The sequence below is a fragment of the Bubalus kerabau genome, chromosome 2 (assembly GCF_029407905.1).
Source record: "Bubalus kerabau isolate K-KA32 ecotype Philippines breed swamp buffalo chromosome 2, PCC_UOA_SB_1v2, whole genome shotgun sequence".
NCBI lineage: Eukaryota > Metazoa > Chordata > Mammalia > Artiodactyla > Bovidae > Bubalus > Bubalus kerabau.
The window spans coordinates 191,982,762-192,005,342 of record NC_073625.1 but is presented as its reverse complement, the minus strand read 5'-3'; the positions used below and the strand labels follow the sequence as shown (position 1 = coordinate 192,005,342).

Genomic DNA, 22,581 nt, shown 5'->3' with positions numbered 1-22,581 from the left:
GTGAGGGTGCCAGCTGGGCTCAGCTGAAACACCGAGTGGCAGCTCAGGACCCGTAGGTGGTGGGGGTGAGATGGTGCGGGCAGGGGGGCAGGGGGAGATGGTGAGGGGGTAGATGGTGGCGGGGAGGAGCGGGGAGGGAGGCAGCAGGGGGAGGAGGTATTGGTGGGGAGGCACTAGGGTGCCTGTGAGAAAGGGATGGGGAGAATTTTAAACAAATGAGTGGGGAATGGAGCCCAGCTGAGACTGTCCTGACAACAGGTCTCCTGCCCCTCTGACCAGCCCGGGCCTCTCTAGTGGCTGGTGGCCTGTGGTGCCTTCTTGGTTCTGCTCTGGGAGAGGGACTGGCTGGAGAAACCCTCCCTGCTGCTGTTGCACGAGGGGGAAGTCAGGGGGTGAACTTCCTCCTCCAGGGTGATCCCCTAAATCCTTTGGGAAGAGCAGTTCCTCCAAGGCTGAGGTGCATCGTCCCCCCAGGTCAGAGTCCCTGGAGCACCACAGTTGGATCAGCAGCAACATCAGAACATTGGACCCTCTCCTTCCTCCACTGCCTCTGTCCCCTGATGCTCCCAGCAGAGCAGCCAGCCCACTCCGTCCAGCTGTGAGGATATGTGGTCACTCCATCCAGCTGTGAGGACATGAGGCCACTCCGTCCAGCCGTGGGGACGTGTAGTCACTCTGTCCAGCCATGAGGACGTGAGGCCACTCCATCCAGCTGTGAGGACGTGAGGCCACTCCGTCCAGCTGTAGGGACGTGTGGTCACTCCGTCCTGCTGTGGAACATGTGGTCACTCCGTCCAGCTGTGAGGAGATGAGGCCACTCTGTCCAGCTGTGGGGACGTGTGGTCACTCCGTCCAGCTGTGGGGACGTGTGGTCACTCCGTCCAGCTGTGGGGACGTGTGGTCACTCCGTCCAGCTGTGGGGACGTGTGGTCACTCCGTCCAGCTGTGGGGACGTGTGGTCACTCCGTCCAGCTGTGGGGACGTGTGGTCACTCCGTCCAGCTGTGGGGACGTGTGGTCACTCCGTCCAGCTGTGGGGACATGAGGCCACTCCGTCCAGCTGTGGGGACATGAGGCCACTCCGTCCTGCTGTGGGGACATGAGGCCACTCCGTCCAGCTGTGGGGACATGAGGCCACTCCGTCCAGCTGTGGGGACGTGTGGTCACTCCGTCCAGCTGTGGGGACATGAGGCCACTCCGTCCAGCTGTGGGGACATGAGGCCACTCCGTCCAGCTGTGAGGACATGAGGCCACTCCGTCCAGCTGTGGGGACATGAGGCCACTCCGTCCAGCTGTGGGGACGTGTGGTCACTCCGTCCAGCTGTGGGGACATGAGGCCACTCCGTCCAGCTGTGGGGACGTGTGGTCACTCCGTCCAGCTGTGGGGACATGAGGCCACTCCGTCCAGCTGTGGGGACGTGTGGTCACTCCGTCCAGCTGTGGGGACGTGTGGTCACTCCGTCCAGCTGTGGGGACATGAGGCCACTCCGTCCAGCTGTGGGGACATGAGGCCACTCCGTTCAGCTGTGGGGACATGAGGCCACTCCGTCCTGCTGTGGGGACGTGTGGTCACTCCGCCCAGCTGTGGGGATATGAGGCCACTCCGTCCTGCTGTGGGGACGTGTGGTCACTCCGCCCAGCTGTGGGGATATGAGGCCACTCCGTCCTGCTGTGGGGACGTATGGTCACTCCGTCCAGCTGTGGGGACGTGTGGTCACTCCATCCAGCTGTGGGGACATGTGGTCACTCCGTCCAGCTGTGGGGACGTGTGGTCACTCCGTCCAGCTGTGGGGACATGTCCCTCCTGGGGCTTCACCCAGTGCCAGGTGCCTCCCTCTCTTCCCGGAACTGCCCCACCTGAGAGCCTCCTACTCCACGGACTTGCCCTGTGAGGGGCGGGAGGCTCCTCAGCCTGGTGGAGACACTTGCTTGCTTTCAGAGCAAATCCAGGCAGTTTTGGGAGTTCACAAGGAGCAGGTGTGAAAAGTGTGATGTGAGTAACGTAAGTGCATTAACACATTTCCAGTTTGATATGGAATTATTTCTCTGATATGTAACAACAAGCCAATGGGACCAAGAGTCGTTGGCTGCAGGCCCAGTCTGTGTTCACAGCTTACAAAAACACTTGCTTTCCTTTAATTCCCAACAGCGTCTCCTGTGTTTGAATTCATTACTTTCATAGGAAAACCGGGCCACAGCCCAGCTCCGCAGCAGACTTCTAGGGAGTACTTCACTCTCTGTTCTCCTAAAGCATCTGGATTCAGCCACTAAACTCAAGTCCCAGGAAGGAGCGTCATGCAGAGATGAGTGCAGACCTCATGAGCAATTCCAGATCCATTCAAGGGGAGGTTTGCTCATTCCTCACACTGAAGACCCGACACAGCAGCCCGTGGCCTCCTCCTGCTCTGTTGAGTTTTCTGACACAACAGCAAGGCTGGACCAGGGGGGATAAAGCCCCTTTCTGTGACCCAGCCCAGGCTCCACTGCAGCCAGGAGTGGGTGTCGCCCTGGGAGAGGCCAGGGCCACGGGGGCCATGTGGTGTCACACAGGTTGACCCCTGTGTCCTGAAGGCCTGGGCCCTGTGGACACAACCGTTCTTCCTGAGGGCATTTGCTGGGTGCCCGCTGGGGCCTGGGGAGGTGTGGGCAGGGAGGCCGGTGGGTGCTTAGGCTGCTGCCCTGCCCCCAAGACCACATGCCATTGATAGTAATTGCACAACGGCCATGCCCTGTAGAACCTCCAACCGTCCCACAAACACCCTTCCTGCTCACCTTTTGCTCAGTGGCGACAGAACCAAAGGAACCCCCTGTTGTGTGGAGAACATGGCCCTGGTCCAGAACCAAGTCACTGCAGCATCCTTCTGGCAGGGTGCCTGGGGCCCAGGTCTGCGACACTAACTCCTCTTTCCTCTTTCACCTGCCCATCCTGGGGGATGCCCAGTAGGGGAGCCTGCCCGCTGCACTGACTGCCATGTTGGAAGAGGCCAGGTGGCCGAGGCTGGGTCACCCTAGGAGGGGTCTGCCTGCCCTGACCTTGTTCCCTGAACTGGGAGTGGACAGGATGGGGGACCCTTCTGGGTCTCAAGTTCATATAAGTGAGGAAGGAAATTAACCTGAAAATTCATGGGTGGTCCTTCACAGTGTGGAATAAGAGCAAGAAACCATGAGAAGTAGCTGGATATTAGCCAGTGAGAGTGAACAGGCCCCAAAACAGGATGGTGTTGGCTGAAGAATTGATCAGAGCACTGGGGGATCACACAGGGGCCCTTGGAGGCAGAACAGAGGGGAAGAGCTGGAAGGGGAGTGGGCTGAGTGTGGGCCACAACTCAGTTCCAGGAAACAGAAGCGTCAGGATGAAACACACAGCAGAAGATCTAATGAAATAAGGAAAACACACTTGCTTCAACTACAGAAAGGTGAACGTCCTGCCCTCACAGTGTGCGTAGAAGAGCCAGTGGCATGTAGAATGATGCGGTCGTGAGGGTGCTTGGGCCTGGATATTTTGGGGTGATGTGTGGACATTCCAGAGGGAGAGAGCAGATTCTCCAAGCAAACAAGAGCCAGGTTCACAGCATGATCTGGCTTAGGGGGTGCAGTGGACTGATCTGACTTCTGTGACCATGAAATGATCATCACGGTAAGTTTAGTGAACACCATCATTTCATGCGTGTGTGCATGCTCAGTCGCTTCAGTCATGTCTGACTCTCTGCAACACTGTGGACTTAGCCCACCAGGCTCTTCTGTCCATGGGATTCTCCAGGCAAGAATACTGGAGTGGGTTCCCATGCCTTCCTCCAGGGGATCTTCCCCACCGAGGAATCGAACCCACATCTCTTATGTCTCATACAGACACACAGTTAAAGAAATAGAAAAAAGGCTCGGCCGCAGGCTGTCTCCAGCGATGCGGGATGTAGCGCCGGGGGCACGGCCCCCAGTAAAGCCCTCTGCCCGCCTGTCTCCCACCACAGGGAGCTCTCTGCCCCTTGGGGCTGAGAGACCCCACCCTTTCCCCAATCTGAAGCCAGAGGGCCCTGAGGTACCAGCCAGATGTTGTCTCACAAGGGACCCTTGGTGGCCCAGGGCAACGGGGCTCCTGGCGGCAACAGGGCAGCTGACACAGTGGAGCTGGCGGAGCTGGGAGCCCGGGTAGAGAAGACGGGCAAGCGGGCAATCAGCAACCCAACCAAGGCTGAAGAGGAGCAGGCATACCCAGGGCCTCAGGAGGCAGGGGAGGAGGTGGGGGCCCCTGCAGGCCCACCATGCCATGGAGGAGGAGGAGCTTGTGCACGAGGTCTGGTGCTGGAGGGCCATCCAATACGACGTGCTTGGGACTGGCTGAAGGACAGCAACTTCCTGCTGCATGGCCACCGGCTGCCATGCCCTCCTTCCGGGCCTGCTTCAGGAGCATCATCTTCTGCATCTGCACGGAGACTGGCAACGTCTGGACCCTCCTGCTTGGTTTTGTGCTTTCTTTTCTGGGAATCCTGACCATGCTCAGACCACACATGTACTTCACGGCTCCCCCTTCAGGAGAAGGTGGTGTTTGGGATGTCCCTCCTGGGAGCGGTGCTCTGCCTCAGCTTCTCCTGGCTCTTTTGCACCGTCTGCTGTCATTCAGAGAGAGTCTTTCAGACTTTCTCAGAACTGGATTATGCAAGGATTGTCCTACTGATTATGGGGAGCTTTGGCCCCTGGCTCTACTACTCCTTCTACTGCTCCCCACAGCCACGGCTCATCTACATCCATCGTCTGTGTTCTGGGCACCCCTGCCATCATCATGGCACGGTGGGACCGGTTCACCACTCCTAAGCACCGGCAGACAAGAACAGGAGTGTTCCTGGGGCTTAGCTTGAGTGGCATCATGCCTCCACGCAGTTCACAATCACAGAGGACTTCATCAAGGCCACCATGGTGGGCCAGATGGCTGGTTCTTCCTCATGGCTCTGATGCACATCACCAGAGCCGGCCTCTATGCCGCACACGTTCCCGAGCACTTCTTCCCTGGAAAATTTGACATATGCTTCCAGTCTCATCAGCTCTTCCATGTCCTGGTAGTGGAAGCTGCCTTCACCCACTTCTACGGTGTCTCCAACACCATAGAGTTCCGATACGGCCTGGAATGGGGCTGTACTGATGACTGTCTCCTCTGAGTCGCCCCCCGAGGGTGCAGGAGAACTTTCCAAGCGCTTTTAAAATAACTTCTTTGCTGAAGTGAGAGGACACTTCTTCTGTGTCTAGAAGAAACTTCTTAGAGAATTAAGTACCGATCATGCTTCAGCCCACTTCACACTCACTGGGCAATAAACTCTCCATTTCCTCCCTGAGAAAGGTGGGGGAGGGCAGGCGTGGCCACCCTGCCCCCGGCTGCCCCCTTGGCCAGGCACCTGCTGTCCCCTCCCAGAGACGGGGCTGCGAAGCTCACCGTGAGCTCTGACCCCTCCTCCCACCATTCTGGGGAAAAGCGATGGACTGGGACTCTTCAGGAATTCTGTTTCTGGAAGAAACTGTCCCTCCCTCACCCCATCCTGACTTTGTAACCTGGCTTATAACAGGCCATCCATTTTTGTGGCATACTTTTCAAAAACAGTTATAACCTGGGCCCATCTTTCTAGGGCCTGGGCCTGCTCACAAACCAGGAAGAACAAAGCCACCAACTTTTACGCCGCCTGGCTAACCATGGAAGTGTGTCCAGGCTTCAGATAACTTGAGTTTTGATTTTTTTTTCTTGGCAGGGTAATGTAAAATTAAAGTGGGGAAATATACTTAATATTTAATACCAAAAAGAAACCTGCTATCATTGCTATGCAACTTGATGCAAAGACTACGATGATAATAAAAGAGTACAGGAGGCAAAAAAGAAAAAAAGAAATAGAAAACAAATTTCCTTGTGATAAGAACTCTTAGGATTTATTCTTACAAACTTTCATTATATAATGTACAGGAGGGTTAACATGTTTCTCATGATGTACATCACATCTCTGGTACTTATTTGTCTTATAACTGGAAGTTTGTACCTTTTGACTGCCTCCATCCAATCCCCCTTCCCCGCCCACCTTGGGTAACTACCAACCTGATCACTTATCCTTGAGCCTGTTTGTTTTTGAAATGTAATTGACCTACAGCACTATGTTAGTTCCTGTTAACACAAAGTAGTGATCGATGTTTCTGTACATTTCAAACGGATCACCATGATGTCTAGTTACAATCTGTCACCACACAAAGACACTACATAGTTACTGACTATATTCCCAACACCCTACATTTCATCGTTGTTATTTAGTCACTAAGTCACGTCCAACTCTGCAACCTCATGGACTGTAGCCCACCAGGCTCCTCTGTCTGTGGGATTTTCCAGGCAAGAATACTGGAGTGGGTTGCCATTTCCTTCTCCAGGGGATCTTTCTGATCCAGGGATCAAACCTGGGTCTCCTGCACTGGCAGGCAGTTTGCTTACTGCTGAACCACCTTGGGAAACCCCTACATTTCATACTGCAACTCATTTATTCTGCAACTAGAAATTTGTGCCTCTTAAGGGCTCCAAAATCACTGCAGATGGTGACTGCAGCCATGAAATTAAAAGACACTTACTCCTTGGAAGGAAAGTTATGACCAACCTAGATAGCATATTCAAAAGCAGAGACATTACTTTGCCAACAAAGGTTTGTCTAGTCAAGGCTATGGTTTTTCCTGTGGTCATGAATGGATGTGAGAGTTGGACTGTGAAGAAGGCTGAGCACGAAGAATTGATGCTTTTGAACTGTGGTGTTGGAGAAGACTCTTGAGAGTCCCTTGGACTGCAAGGAGATCCTACCAGTCCATTCTGAAGGAGATCAGCCCTGGGATTTCTTTGGAGGGATTGATGCTGAAGCTGAAACTCCAGTACTTTGGCCACTTCATGCGAAGAGTTGACTCATTGGAAAAGACTTTGATGCTGGGAGGGATTGGGGGCAGGAGGAGAAGGGGACGACAGAGGATGAGATGGCTGGCTGGCATCACTGACTGATGGACGTGGGTCTGGGTGAACTCCAGGAGTTGGTGATGGACAGGGAGGCCTGGCGTGCTGCGATTCATGGGGTCACAAAGAGTTGGACACGACTAAGTGACTGAACTGAACTGAACTGAATCTCCCTCAACTTGTTCTCTCCACTGCCCACCTCCCCTGCTCTGGCAACCACTTGCTTGTTCTTTGTGTCTATAACTCTGCTTCAGTTTTGTTATGTTTGATCATTTGTTTTTTAGATTCCACGTATAAGCAAAATTATACAACATTTGTTTTTCTCTGTCTGCCTTCTTTTACTTAGCAAAATATCCCCAGGGTCCTTCCATACTGTGGCAAATGGCAAGTTTTTGTTCTTTTTTATGGCTGAGTAATATTCCATCACACACACAAACACATACACACCACACATTCTTTATCCATTCATCTATTGATGACCACTTGAGTTGCTTCCATAGCTTGACTATTGTAAATAATGCTGCAATAAACACAAGGGTGCATGTGCCTTTTCGAATTAGTATTCTTTTTCTTTGGATAAATACCGAGGAGTAGAATTCCTGGATCATGTTCTAATTTTTAAAGGACACTCCATGCACTTCTCTGTAGCATTTGCGCATACTGACACCCCATCAACATGTAGGAGGGTCCCTTTTCTTCACATTCTCACCCACACTGATATTTGTTGTCTTTTTTATGATAGGCATTCTGACAGGTGTGAGGTGGTATCTGGTTGTGGTTTTGATTTGCATGTCTCTGATGATCAGAGATGAGCATCTTTTCCTGTGTCTCTTGTCCATTTGCATGTCTTCATTGGAAAAATGTCTATGCAGATCCTCTGCCTGCTTCTCAATTGCGTTGCTTGCTTTTTTGCTATTCGGTTGTATAAAGTCTTTGTATATTTTGGAATATTAACCCCTTATTGGATATATTGTTTGCAAATATCTTCTCCCAGTCAGTAGGCGGCCTTTTCATTTTGTTGATAGTTTCTGTCACTGTGCAAAAATTTTTTAGTTTGATGTGAACTCATTTGTTTCTTTTTGCTTTTGTTACCCTTGCCTGAGGAGACATATTAAAAAAAATTACTACTAAGGACCTATGTCAAGGAGCATTCTGACTGTTTTCTTGTAGAAGTTTTCTGTTTTAAGGTCTTACACTTAAGTCTTTAATCCATGGAATTTACAGTCCATGGGATTCTCCAGGCCAGAATACTGGAGTGGGTAGCCTTTCCCTTCTCCAGGGGATCTTTCCAACCCAGGGATCAAACCCAGGTCTCCAGCATTGCAGGTGGATTCTTTATCAGCTGAGTCACAAGGGAAGCCCAAGCATACTGGAGTGGGAAGTCTATCCCTTCTCCTGCAGATCTTCCCGACCCAGGAATCAAACTGGGGTCTCCTGCATTGCAGGAGGATTCTTTACCAACTGAGCTATCAGAGAAGCCCCTTAATCCATTTTGAGTTTATTTTTTTTATATAGTGTAAGAAAAGGTGCTTCAGTTTGATTCTTTTGCATGTAACGATCCAGTTTTCCCAACACCATTTATAGAAGAGGCTATCTTTTCTTCACTGCATACTCTTGCCTCCTATGTCAAAGCTTAATTGCCCAGAAAACCATGGGTTTGCTTCTGGGCTCTCTATTCTGCTGCACTGCTCTATGTGTTTCTTTTTGTGCTGGTATCAAACTTTTTTGATTACTGTAGCTTTGTAGTATAGTTTGAAATCAGGGCACATGGTTCCTCCAGCTTTGTTCTTTCTCAAGATTGTTTTGGCTGTTTGGGGTCTTTCATGTTTCCATACAAATTTTAGGATAATTTTAGTTCTGTGAAAATTGCCATTGGCATTTTGCCAGGTATTGCACTGAATCTGTAGATTGCTTGGTAGACTGGGCATCTTAACAATATTAATTCTTCCAGTCCATGAACACAGTGTGCCTCTCCATCTGTTTGTGCCGTCTTCCAAGTTTCTTTCATTAGTGTCTTTTGGTTTCCTGAATATAAGTGTTTTATCTCCTTAGATTTATTCCTATGCTTTTTATCCCTTTTGATGTAAATTGGAAATAGGATTGCTTTCTTAATTTCTCTTTCTGATAGTTTGCTGTTGAATATAAAATATAACTGATTTCTGTATATTAATTTTGTATCCTAAAACTTGACTGATTTCATTGATGACCTCTAGTAGCTTTTTGGTGGCATCTTTAAGATTTTCCATGTATAGTATCGTGTCATCTGCAAGCAGTAATAGTTTTACCTCTTTGTTTCCAATTTGGATTCTTTTTCTTTCTTTTTCTCATCTGATAGCTGTGGCTAGGACTTTCAACTTTATGTTGAAGAAAAGTAGTGAGACTGGGCAGCCTTGTCTTGTTCCTGATCTTAGAGGAAATGCTTTCATCTGAGTATGATGGTAGCTGTGGGTTTGATATGTATGGCTTTTATTATGTTGAGATATGTTCTCTCTATACCCACTGTGTTGAGGGTTTGTTAAATCATAAATCATTGCTGAATTTTGTCAAAACCTTTTTCTGGATCTATTGAGATGATCATATGATTTTTATCTTTTAGTTTGCTAATGTGGCATATCATATTAATTGTTAGTGGATATAAAGACATCCTTGCATCCCTGGGATAAATTACCCTTGATCACTGTGTATGATTCTTCTCATGTATTTCTGAATTTAGTTTGCTAGTGTTTTGTTGAGGATTTCTGCATCTATGTTCATCAGTGAGATTGGTCTGTTATTTTCTTTTTTGGTGATATCTTTGTCTAGTTTTGGTATCAGTGTAACGTTGGCCTTGTAGAATGAGCTCAGAAGTATTCCTTCCTATGCAATTTTTTGGAAATAACTTGAGAAGGAGAGATACTCTCTAATATGTAGAGGACCATCTGTGAAGCTGTCTGGCCCTGGACTTCTGTTTGCCAATTGTTTGTTTGTTTTCCTGATTCTATTTCATTATTGTGGGACTTACCTGGTGGTCCAGTGGCTAAGAATCTGCCTTGCAGTGCAGGGGACACTGGTTCAACTACTGATCAGGGAACTAAGATCCCACATACTGCAGAGCAACTAAGCCCCCATGCCACAAATAAGACCCCACAAAAAATAATTAAATACTCAAATAAGTAAATAAATATAAAAAATTTCATTATTGGTTATTTGTGTGATCATATTTTCTCCTTAATCCTAGTTCAGTCTTGGGAGGTTGTGTATTTTTAGAAATTTATTTCTTCTAAGTTGTCCATTTTATTGACATAATTTTATCACAGTAATCCAATACCCCAACCACTAAGGCCAAAGAAGCTGAAGTTGAATGGTTCTATGAAGACCTACTAGAACTAATGCTAAAAAAGATGTTCTTTTCATCATAGGGGACTGGAATGCAAAAGTAGGGTCAAGAGATCCCTCCAAGTTCTGGCCTTGGAGTACAAAATGAAGCAGGGCAAAGGCTAACAGAGTTTTTCCAAGAGAATGCACTGGTCATAGCAAACACCCTCTTCCAACAACACAAGAGATGACTCTACACATGGACACCACCAGATGGTCAATACCAAAATCAGATTGATTATGTTCTTTGCAGCCAAAGATGGAGAAGCTCTATACAATCAGCAAAAACAAGACCGGGAGCTGACTGGCTCAGATCATGAACTCCTTATTGCCAAATTCAGACTTAAGTTGAAGAAAGTAGGGAAAACCACTAGACCATTCAGGTATGACCTAAATCAAATCTCTAATGATTATACAGTGGAAGTGACAAATAGATTCAAGGGATTAGATCTGATGGAGTGCCTGAAGAACTATGGATGGAGTTCGTAACATTGTACAGGAAGCCATGATCAAAATCATCCCCAAGAAAAAGAGATGCAAAGAGGCAAAATGGTTGTCTGAGGAGGCCTTACAAATAGCTGAGAAATGAAGAGAAGTTCAAGGCAAAGGAGAAAAGGAAAGCTATATCTACCTGAATGCGGAGTTCCAAAAAATAGCAAGGAGAGATAAGAAAGCCTTCCTCAGTGATCAATGCAAAGAAATAGAGGAAAACAATAGAATGGGAAAGACTAGAGATCTCTTCAAGAAAATTAGAGATACCAAGGGAATATCTCGTGCAAAGATGGACACAATAAAGGCCAGAAATGGTATGAACCTAACAGAAGCAGAAGATATTAAGAGGTGGCAAGAATACACAGAAGAACTGTACAAAAAAGAGCTTCATGACCCAGATAACCGCAATGTGATCACTCACCTAGAGCCAGACATCCTGGAGTGCAAAGTCAAGTGGGCCTTAGAAAGCATCACCACCAACAAAGCTAGTGGAAGTGATGGAATTCCAGCTGAGCTATTTCAAATCTTAAAAGATGATGCTGTGAAAATGCTACACTCAATATGCCAGCAAATTTGGAAAACTCAGCAGTGGCCACAGGACTGGAAAAATCAGTTTTTATTCCAGTCCCAAAGAAGGGCAATGCCAAAAAGATGTGCAAACTAATGCACAATTTCACTCGTTTAATATGCTAGCAAAGTAATGCTCAAAATCCTTCAAGCTAGGGTTCAATAGTATGTGAACCAAGAATTTCCAGACGCACAAACTGGATTTAGAAAAGGCAGAGGAACCAGAGATCAAATTGCCAACATCCGTTGGATCATACAAAAACCAAGATAAATCTAGAAAAACTTCTCCTTCTGCTTCATTGACTACACTAAAGCCTTTGACCATGTGGATCACAACAAACTGTGGAAAATTCTTCAAGAGATGGGAATACCAGAGCGCCTTACCTGCCTCCTGAGAAATCTATACAGGTCAAGAAGCAACAGTTAGAACTGAACATGGAACAATGGACTGGTTCCAAATTGGGAAAGGAGTAAATCAAGGCTGTATAGTGTCACCCTGCTTATTTAACTTCTATGCAGAGTGAAGGGGATGACAGAAGATGAGATAGTTGGATGGCATCACCGTCTGGACGGACACAAGTTTGAGCAAGCTCTGGGAATTGGTAATGGACAGGGAAGCTTGGCATGCTGCAGTTCATGGGGTCTCAAAGAGTTGGACATGACTGAGCTACTTAACTGAACTTATTGTATTAATCCTATGATCTTCTGTATTTCTGTGGTATTGCTTGAAACTTCTCCTTTTTAATTTCTGATTTTATTGATCTGGACCCCCTGCCCTTTTTTTCTTGATGAGTTTGGCTAAAGGTTTATCAATTTTCTTTATGTTTTCAAAGAATAAGCTCTTAGCTTCATTGATCTTTTCTATTGTTTGCACAGGCTCTAAGAAACTATATATATATATATACACACACACACAGATTCACTGTATTTCTATATACTAGCAATGAAAAATTATAAACTAAAGTTAAATATTTAAAACAGTATGGAAAATATGAAATATTTCAGGGTAAGTCTGACAAAAGTTTATAAACCTGTACACAGAGAACTATGAAACATTTTGAAAGAAATTAAATAACTCATAAATAGATGGAGAGATACATCTTGTTCACAGGTCAAATGACTTGATATTGTTAAGCTGTCAATTATCTTCAAATTAAGCAATAGATTCTCCACTATCCTAATCAAGCCAGAGCACACTTTTTTGGTGTGTGTAAAATTATCAGCTGACTCTAAAATTCATATAGAAATTGAAAAAGGACTTAAATACTCAAAGCAACTTTGTAAAGAAGAACAATGTTGGAGGACCACCACAACTTTAAGACATGATAAGGCTACAGTCATCAAAACAGCATGGCATTGGAATAAAGATAGACAAATAGATTAGCGAACAGACTAGAGAGCCCCCAAATAAAGCTGCACATATAGGGAAAACTAATTTTTGATAAAGGAGCAAAGGCAATTCAGTGAGAAAATCAAAGTACAAAACTTCTAGAAGAAAATACATGAGGAAAATCTTTGTGACCTTGGTTTAGTCAAAGATTACTAGGTAGGACATTAAAAGCCCAATCCATAAACAAATCAATAACTTGGACTTCATCAAAATTAAAAACTTTTGCTTTTCAAAAGACATTACTGAGAGAATGAAAAGACAAGACACAGGTTGGAGGAAAATATTTACAAAGCATATGATGTATCTCATAAATGACTCATATCCAGAACACAAGAAAAACTCTTAAAACTCAGTAATAAGAAAGTCATAGTAAGAAACAGGCAAAAGATTTGAATAAACACTTCAGGAGAGAAAAGATGCTCAACGTTGTGTCATAAGGGAAATGCTAGAATCACGAAGAGATGCCATTTCACACCCCGTAGAACGGCTACTATTAAGAAGCCTGAGCGCACCTCACGCTGCTGAGGACATGGGGCAACTGGAGCTTTCATGCAACGTGGAGAACAAACAACAGTACAACCGCGTCAGACAACAGCTCAACAGTCTTAGACACACACGCCACACACCCAGTCACTTCACTCCTAGGTATTTACCTCCGATGAAGACTTGTACAGGATCATCCACGGCAGTTGTATTTGTGAGCACGGAGGTGTGAGCCTGTTCTGCAGGCAGCCCTGCTCCTCTGGGTACCGGGCATCAGCTAAGGTTCGCGACACACCTGGCATCTTGTCTGGGCCTCACACTGGGTCCCAGGCCAGGTGGCACAAGTGAGACCCCTCTTCCTGATGCCTGGGGGTGTCCTGTGTGGTGCCCCTCAGGGCTCCTCCCACGGCACCTGGCCTGCTGCTTCCCTGCCTCTCCTGTCTGGACAGGGGGGCTGGCGTATCTCAACCCTGGCATGTCCCCAACCAAGCTCCCATCTCCCCCACCTTCAGCTGCAGTTTCCCCACGTGGAGGGCAAACTGCTGTTTACCTCAGAGCGAGGGCCTCCATGCAAGCAGCCTGGACCCGCTTTCTCCTACAGCACACTCGGGATCGGAAGGGAAGACTGTGTGTTCCTCCTCCAGAGCCAGAGCCCTGGCCCAGCCCCACTCCATCTTTCCTGTGCCCCCTGCCCCCCCTGAACCAGCTCCTGCTGCCCTGGCTGCCCCTCAACTTGCTGTTCTCCTCCAGATGAGTGCACTGCGGGGGCCACACCTCAGCTTCCCCTCGGCCTGCAGCTTCTCGAGCCCCAGCATTGACACAGCACTTCCTACATCCCCCTGACCCCACGGTTGGCTCGGGCTCTCTAAGGCACTCGTCACCCTGTCCACTGGCCACTCACTGCTGACTGAGGTCCCCAGAGGAAGGCTGGTGCCCACCTCGTCCCTGTCGCCTCCAGGCCCCGAATTGTGGCCTGCACCTGGCCAACGTGTCCAGTGGGTGAGTGAGCTGCAGCCCTAAATGGTTGGGGTTGCAGTATAGCCGGGCGCCTCTATGCTGTGCACCCAGCCTCCACCAGCGAACTCCCGGGAGGGTGGGGCAGGGTGCCTGTATGGCTTGAGCACTGGAGGCCTGGCCAGAGTCTGAGGACCAGAGCAGCCTCCTCACAGGGCAGACACAGAGGGACTCCTGCTGAGGGGTGGGCACCGAGGAAGAGCCCCTTGGGCCATTCGGACTCTCGGTCATGCAGGATGGTGGTGCCCGTGGCAGGGACTTGGCCTCGCCTCACCTCCAGACCCCCACCTGCCACAGCACCCGTGAGCCCAGATCTGGCCCGAGGAGGTGGTGCCCATGCGGCCCAGGGCCACATAACAAGGCAGCCCCCTGCCCCGGGCCTGGGTCCCCCAGGCTTCAGCATGGAGAGGTGTGCAGTGGGCCCTGCGGGTGAGCACAGGTGGGCTAAGCTGGGGGGGGGGGGCAGTGGAGAGGGATGGGCTCCCACTGGGAAGCTCAGGGCCACTGAATTTAGTGTGACCAGGAGGAGGAGGGGGTGGCCTCACTTGTAGACACTGGATTTGGGGTTACATTGCTGCCATCCAAGCAGCTTTGCAGAAGTAAGACGAGCAAGACTCATACAAGCCGAAGCCTGAAGGTGGGAGCAGGTGGAATCTCACTTTGTCTGAGAAGGTGGAACCACTCCTCGGCATGTTTGGGGTCTGAGCGTGGTGGGAGGCGGGGGAGGGGTGGGGAGGTCACAGAGAGGAGTCCAAGATGAGGGGCAGCGCGCATCATTTATTGAACTGGGACCCAGTGCAGAGGTGCCTCCCAGCCGGTCCACACTGTCAGCCCCAAAGACAGATGCCTGGGGCCCAGCAGCCCGCTCCCTCCTCCCCGTCACAACCCCGAGCCCTCCACTCTCCTGCCCTCAGACATAGGGAGATGTGCACCCCACCCGGTGCTGACCCGTGTGGCCATGGGAGACAAGGCCGAGGGCGCCCGGGAGGGGCGGCTTCCTGCGGCCACAGCTCTGGGGCCTCGGAGACAATGTCCACACATCAAACCAAATCTTAAAAAGGTTACACAGACACTAAGGAACAACGTTTCTAGAGCGTCACAGATGGGAGTGGCCACAAAGCCTTTAAAATAATGGACATGGCATGCCAACGCGTGAGGAGCAGGCATAAATGAACTTGGAGCAGTGTCAGGGTGGAGCCAGGGGCCCCAGACACACTTGGAGCATTGTGGGCATAGGTCTAGGCAGGCACAGATAGCTTCTGTTGGTAAAGAAACCTCTACATCTGCGGGGGGCGGGGGGCAGTCTGCACAGGTGGTGAGCGTGGGGGCGCCGTGGGGTTAGAGCGCGCCCATTCCGGTGACCTCGGACGTCAGCCTGGAAGAGACAAGGGAACAGGTCACGGGTCACCGTGTTCTCACGGGCGAGGTGTCCTCAGAGTCCTGACCCCTCCTTCACAGCCTGGGGCCTGCATGCCAGTTGCCACACGGGGTTGGGGTGAGGGGGATGTGACAGGCCCCGGCTGCCACGGCTGTTTCTGCCGCCACTGTGGGGAGGGGTGCAGGAGTCGCCCTGCCAGGGAGGCGTGGACATGGGGCTCCCCACAGCGTACCATGTAGGGTGTCAACGCCCAGCGACTTGTGTGGGGCCACGTAGGCACGGCTGGAGGGTGGAAGTCAAGGGTGAGAGGACAGAGGAGCGTGCAGTCTTGTGTCATCTGGAGACTCCCCAAGCACGTCCCACCCCCAGAAGAGAACCCTGGGAGGCAGGCCAGTCCAGGCCCCACCCAGGTCCTCACCTGGCGTTGATGAGGTACTGGGCAAGGCTGATGTTGGCTGGGGTCCCCGTGATGGTGATCTGGCGCTCTGATGACCCCTCCGTGGCATTGGCGATTTTGATCTGCGCTCCAGACATCTGTCGAATTTCATTGATTTTGGTCCCTTGGCGTCCAATTATGCAGCCTATTAGCTGGAAGAAAGGATGCAGGAGCGTCTTGGAGAGAATCCACTGTGGCCTGAGTGCAGCCGAGACGTAAGGGGAGCTGGGGGTCCCACTGCTTTGGTCCCTTCCCGGGTCCCCCCGAGAGGCACACCTCCACTCCTGCTGGAGAATGGGAGCCGCTAGGCCTCAACTGTAGGAAGTCCCATCAAATAAAGAGCCTGTAGTCATGGAGACCCCTCACACGGCTCAGTGTCCTCTGCTGGCCTGAGGCCACGCTGGCCCCTCTAGGCTGCACTCTCGGGCTGGAGGGATGTTTGAGTGGACACAGGAGCTGGAGAGGCATGTCTCTAGCCATCGCCATGCCCCGCAGGCTGCTGTCCCTCCAAGGACACCAGATCCACACCCGCCCTGGTGTCTTGGTTTGGGGACTGGAGTCGGCATTCTTAGGATGACTCGAGGGTCCAGAGGATGGCTGGGAGATAACTGAGTGTGTGAAGGAGGGTGTAACGGAGCATGTGAAGGAGTGTGTAAGGGAGGGTGTGAGGGGAGCGTGTGGCGGAAGTGTGGATAGAAGGTGTGGGAGGAGTGTATGGGAGACCCTGTGAGGGATTATGTCGGGGCCTGTATGGTGGAGGACATGGGGAGAGCATATGGAGGACGTGTGTGAGGCCCTGTGAGGGAAGCGTGTCAGGGGAGTGTGCGGGGGGAGTGTGGGAGGCCCTCCAAGGGCCTTCGGGGTGCTCCTGGGCCACCTGTCCCCAGGGTGACCCTGAACCAGGGCAGGGCCTTCACAGGGGAGCCAGGATCCCCAGGCAGCTCTGGCATCTGCATTCTGAGTTTACCCTGATGCCCCCATGGCTCCTCCCTGTCTGGTAACTTGGGGGTGACGTCACCCACCCCCAAGGGCATTCAGCTGCTTAACGAGGCGGGGGCGCACGTGGGCTCAGGCGGGTGAGGCTGGATGTACTCACATCATTGGGAATGGTGAGCTCGTGAGTGCTGGCCGGGGGGCTGGCGTCCAGACCTGGGCACAGCGAGAGGACAGGGTTAGGTAGGTGAAGGCTGGGGGAAGGCTGTTCCCACCTGACCCCGCTCCCCACTCAGCCACAGGCAGGCAGGGCTGGGGAATGCCCAGGGTAGGGTCTGCACAGCTGGGGGCTGGGGCCTGTGAGCTCTGGGTCCCAACTGCCACCCCTCTCCTGACCCAGCATCTCTCAAACAGGGAGGAGGAACCTGGCAGGAGGTGGCTCCCCTTTTCCTCCTGGGTACAACTTGCGTCACTTGTCTGCCATGTGGCACAGCCTCCTGAGACATCGATCAGATCCCCTGGTGTCTATGCCTGGTATGCAGGCCATGCTGGTCACACCAGCCCTGGGTGCCCCAGACTCGCCAGCACAGCTGCCTCTGCTGCCCCAGCCTCCCCCACTTTCCTTGCAGGCCCTGGGGCTCTGGCCCCCCACAACACTTCCAGTGTTGGGGCAGGGAGGCTGGCCCAAGAGCCGGGCCGGGGAAGACATGCCTTTCCATAGGGTGTCTGGGCGAAGATGAGCACCCAGGCCCAGCTCCTCACACGTTGCAGCTTCCATCTCTACAAATCCCAGCTCAGGACCCACTAAGTCAGAGCCAGCCTCCCAGGATCAAGGACAAGTCCATCACTTGCTTCAGAAACAGTGCATAAAACAGGGGGGCCTTGAGGGGCCCCGAGGGGAGGGAGGCAATCGCCGGACAGAGTGCTCCTTCATACCAGGCGCTTCCACCCTGTCAGGAGGCAGCTCAAGCTCCAGCCTGTGGCTGTGACCCCGCCATCCTGCCTTGGCCCCACCCCTCTCGCCCCTGCAGCCAGGCATCGCAGGCGCCGCTCTCTGGAACATTCCAGAGTTCAGAACATTCCAGGACCTGAGCCCTTTGCCCACCCCCTGCTCCTCCCTCACTTGTCCCTGCCCCTCAGCCTGATCCCCACATGCCCAGGGGGTCCTGATAAACGGGATTGCCCGGTCCCTGCCCGCATGTCCTCCTCCACGGCAACCAGGTCCCTGGAACAAGACGTGCGGTGGCCCCTGGTGTCTCAAGCACAGGAACCTGGCGAGGTGGAGGCTGTTCTGGCGCCCGTGGAGCACAGGGCTCAGCTGTGCCAAACAAATCAACTCACCCCAAACCGTCCGCCAGTTTCTCTTACGCAGTTAAACCTGGAGCTGCTGCTCTTTATCTCTTTTTATAAAGGTATTTTCAATACAGTTACCAGTCCCCATCCATCTGTACGCACACTCAATCGACAGCGACATTTAAAACATCACCTCAGAGACTTCCTTGGTCCCGAGTACCGTGCAAGGACTCCTGGTTTGGGGGTCACACCTGCTTCCCTGGCTTGTGTTTTCCAAATGAGGGGTCTTCGTTGAAAAGCTGCTAAAGCCATCCCAGGGGTGGGCTTCCTCTTAGGAGTCGCAAGCACTGCCTCTCCCACACAAATCCCAGATGCCAGGGAGCGTGTGACGCGGCCTCAGGGTGAGGACAACCTGTCCAGGCTCCTGACCTGCTGCCATGGCACGTGTGTGTGCATGTGCATGGGGGGGTGTTCATGTGCATGGGGGGTGTGTGCATGTGCATGGGGGGTGTGCATGTGCATGGGAGTGTGTGCATGTGCATGGGGGGTGTGTGCATTTGCATGGGGGTGTGTGCATGTGCATGGGGGGGTGTGCATGTGCATGGGGGGTGTGCATGTGCATGAGAGTGTGTGCATGTGCATGGGGTGTGTGCATGTGCATGGGGGGGTGTGCATGTGCATGGGGGGTGTGCATGTGCATGAGAGTGTGTGCATGTGCATGGGGGTGTGTGCATGTGCATGGGGTGTGTGCATGTGCATGGGTGTGTGTGTGCATGTGCATGGGGGTGTGCATGTGCATATGTGTGCATGTGCATGGGGTGTGTGCATGTGCATGGGGGGTGTGCATGTGCATGGGTGTGTGTGTGCATGTGCATGGGTGTGTGCATGTGCATATGTGTGCATGTGCATGGGTGTGTGTGCATGTGCATGGGTGTGTGTGTGCATGTGCATGGGGGTGTGCATGTGCATGGGGGTGTGTGCATGTGCATGGGGGGTGTACATGTGCATGGGGAGGTTTGCATGTGCATGGGGGTGTGTGCATGTGTATGGGGGGTGTACATGTGCATGGGGAGGTTTGCATGTGCATGGGGGTGTGCATGTGCATGGGGGTGTGTGCATGTGCATGGGGGGTGTACATGTGCATGGGGAGGTTTGCATGTGCATGGGTGTGTGTGTGCATGTGCATGGGGGGTGTGTGCATGTGCATGGGAGGTGTGCATGTGCATGGGGGTGTGAGTGCATATGTACATGGGGGTTTGTGTACCTGTGTGCATGGGTGTGTGTGCGTGTACGTGGGGTGTGTGTATGTGTATGGGGGTGTGTGTGCCCATGTGCATGGGGTGTGTATGTGTGTGTGCATGGGAGGGCATATGTGTGCATGTGCATGGGGGCAGGGGTCATATGTACATGGGGGCATGTGTGTGCGTGTGCATGGTGTGTGTGTGTGACCGTGTGCATAGATGTGTGTGTGCATATTCATGGTGTGTGTGTGTGCCCATGTGCATGGGGGAACGTGTGTGCATTTGTACATGGGGTCTGTGTGTGTCCATGTGCATGTGTGTGTGTGTGTGCATGTTCGTCGTGCATGCATATGTACATGGGGGGGGGCGTGTGTGTCCGTGCACGTGGGGTGTGTGTGTGTGTGCATGGGGGTGTATGTGCACCTGAGTTCCAAATGTCCCAGGGGCCCTGAAGAGGGAGATCATCATAGGGATGTGTTAACACGAGTCCCCTGTCTCTGAGGTCATGCTGGGAGGGCTGTGGTGGGGTTGGGGTGTGGTGAGGGAGCATTCTTCTTGGGAAGGCCAGGCCCTGGGGGCCCCCAGACAGTGTCCCGGAGACCAGGGCTGGGCAGTTACTGAAATCTCACTATAAATGGCAGAGGCTGCACAGAGCCCCTGGACACGTGTCATCACCCAGATACGGAACTGTGCAGAGGGTGTCCAGCTCCATAATCAAAATTATTCTGTTTTCCTCTAATTTCCACTCATTAAAATCTCCATTAGCTTAATTAAAAGCCGTACTGAGAAGAAAGCCACAGCAAGCACATGGATCATCAGAGCTGGGGTTTCAGCTCAATAGATGACCCCTGAGCCCCGTGGTCTCAGCCGGACCCCTGTGGTCCTGAGGGACATATGACAAGCAGATGCCCTGAGGTCCAGAACAGCAGTGGGGGAGGCGGCTGAGACCCTCCCCGGCTTCCCCATAAGCAGGACCCTCGCTCTTCTGCTCTGATCCAGGCCTGCATGGGGAGTGGGTCAGAGCGTGGTGGGTGCCTCTGTCACAGGGCCCTGCCAAGTCCAGGGCACATGCTTCCAGTGGCTTTGCTCCCAAACAGCCTGTAAGGAGCCACGCTCTCTGCTCCAAGCCTGGGTGACGGGATCTGAGGATCCACGCCTGCCCTGCCACGTCAGGGGGTGTTCAGCGCAGATCCACCCCAGAGTGGTCTTCTCTCCTACGAAAACTCACAGCCTGGTCGGCCCTTCCCTCCAGCCTTCCATGCTGTGCCCCCGGGAGGATAAGTGACCTTCTACCTGATGGGGTCGCTGTGCCCCAAGCACTGGCAGAGACTTGACCCATCACCGCAATTGCAGAGCCATAGGTGGAAGCTGGGAGCCACGTGTGCAGACCTGGAGTGGCCCGCTCGGGCAGGCTTGGGATGGCGGCAGCCCTCCCCCGAGGCGCTCAGCGAGTGGCCCTCTGGCCCTTTCCACCCGCCAGGTCCCTTCCTGGCTTGCTGGCTCTCCATTTAGCGTGGTTTTATTTTACCTGACGACTGGCCCATCAGATTTTGAGCTTCTTCGGAGGAGTGTAAAGGCAGCTTTTCTCCTGGAGAGCAAAGAAGAAACAGATTTAATGTTTTGCCCTCAAGGAGAGAAGTAAGGTCACTTCAACTAGGGAAGCTCAAAGTCTGACTGGTGCGCCGCCCTGCGCTACGGGGGCACCGTCTGGGCAGAGCGCCCTGCGGGTGTACGGCCTCCTGCAGGAGGCCCTCCCCAACGGCCAGCAGGCAGCAGAGCAGGACGAACCCTCGAGGGGGAGGTGTCTCCTTCAGGAAGGCCAGCTGTGGGGTAACTGACCCGCACAGACATCAGACAGATCCCTGCCCGCCCGCAGCAGCGTGCCCAGCGCTGTGTCCCAGCACTCAGACAGCCCTACCTGCTCCGCTCGCTGCCCTGAACACAGACGCTCGGAGAGAGAAAGGCCCCGGGTGAGAAGAGAGGTCAGAAAGGGCGGCTGGGTACGTACCGGGGAAAGCGGGGTTGGTCTGTCCGAGGGGAGGAAAGGGGGTTTGCTGCATGGCCAGCTGGTGGAGCTTGGTCAACTGCTGGGGTAGGAGGGACACGAGAGCTAAGAAGGTTATTGTTATCGAGTACAAGTCACACCAAATTAAAAACGCGTAACAGAAGTCTGCACAGATAGATAGAAAGGGGGCCATGCGACACATGGCGGACGCAGCAGCACGCAAGGACTTGGCCTGGAATAACCAATGGGCCATGGTCGGTCGGCAGGCACTGAGTCCTTCCCCGTTTCAGCCCCGGTCAGACGGGTGCCGGGGCTCACCAGGGAGATCTAGAGCCAGAGAGCAGGACCTGCAGGGCCCCTAAAAGCCTCAGCGCCACATTGTCACTCACGGGACTCAGGCGTGTGGGCGGGAGACCCACGCCCCCTCCCTTCTGCACACCTGGTCCAGATAGCTGCCTGGTGCTCACTCTACCCAGGGGGTGATTCAGTGGGGGCCCCATGCAGGCCCACAGGCCACGGCCCGCCTCCTGGGCCCCTGGGATCACAGGCGGAGGGCTGGAAGTCCCCACCCAAGGGTGCTACGAAGCCAAGGGTGTTGCAGAGCCACTAGGAGTGTGCCGGGCTCCCATGGGGCCAGCCACGCCTGCACCCTTCCCTTGTCCCTTGTGATCTGACCTTTGTCCCCCATCCCCTAGACTTTTGTGGAAGGCTTTAGTTTCTTGTTTTATCTGAGCCTCACTTCTTAAAAAAGCACTAAAAACAACAGAGAATGGAGGTAACTGTGGTGAGCCGTGGCCACCTAAGAAGGGCTCTCTAAACCCCACCCCCGGCCTTGAGACTTCTGGATGTGTCCTTAGCCCTGGCTCACCCACTGGCCCCACATCTCCAGCCGAGTGGATGGAGGGCCAGGTCATTCCAAGACACGCTTGCAACTCCCAACCTTCACAAAGGAAGCCTAGCCTGAGTGTTTCCAGGGCCCTGAGGTCTCCACTGAGCCCTGTGGCTGGAAGGTGGGGGCACCCGAGAGTCGTGGGCATCCCC

General features: G+C 52.4%; 1 protein-coding gene and 1 pseudogene across 12 annotated transcripts in view; one reads left to right on the top strand and one right to left on the bottom strand.

Annotated features, from left to right (window-relative positions):
* Positions 1-4,046: 4,046 nt before the first annotated feature.
* On the top strand, positions 4,047-5,149 carry LOC129644285 (adiponectin receptor protein 1-like; annotated as a pseudogene).
* Positions 5,150-15,021: 9,872 nt separating this feature from the next.
* Positions 15,022-22,581, bottom strand: part of PCBP3 (poly(rC) binding protein 3) — a 232,721-nt gene continuing 225,161 nt past the window's right edge. For 7 of the 12 annotated variants that reach the window (XM_055569844.1, XM_055569843.1, XM_055569851.1 and 4 more), the window contains 5 exons: positions 21,544-21,622; positions 21,064-21,123; positions 17,165-17,217; positions 16,051-16,220; positions 15,022-15,629 (listed from right to left, as the gene is read on the bottom strand). In XM_055569844.1, coding sequence (XP_055425819.1) covers positions 15,593-15,629; positions 16,051-16,220; positions 17,165-17,217; positions 21,064-21,123; positions 21,544-21,622 — 399 coding nt within the window. In that variant the 3' untranslated portion in view covers positions 15,022-15,592. The remainder of the gene's footprint in view (positions 15,630-16,050; positions 16,221-17,164; positions 17,218-21,063; positions 21,124-21,543; positions 21,623-22,581) is intronic. The other 5 variants (XM_055569849.1, XM_055569852.1, XM_055569850.1 and 2 more) reach the window with 3 other exon arrangements.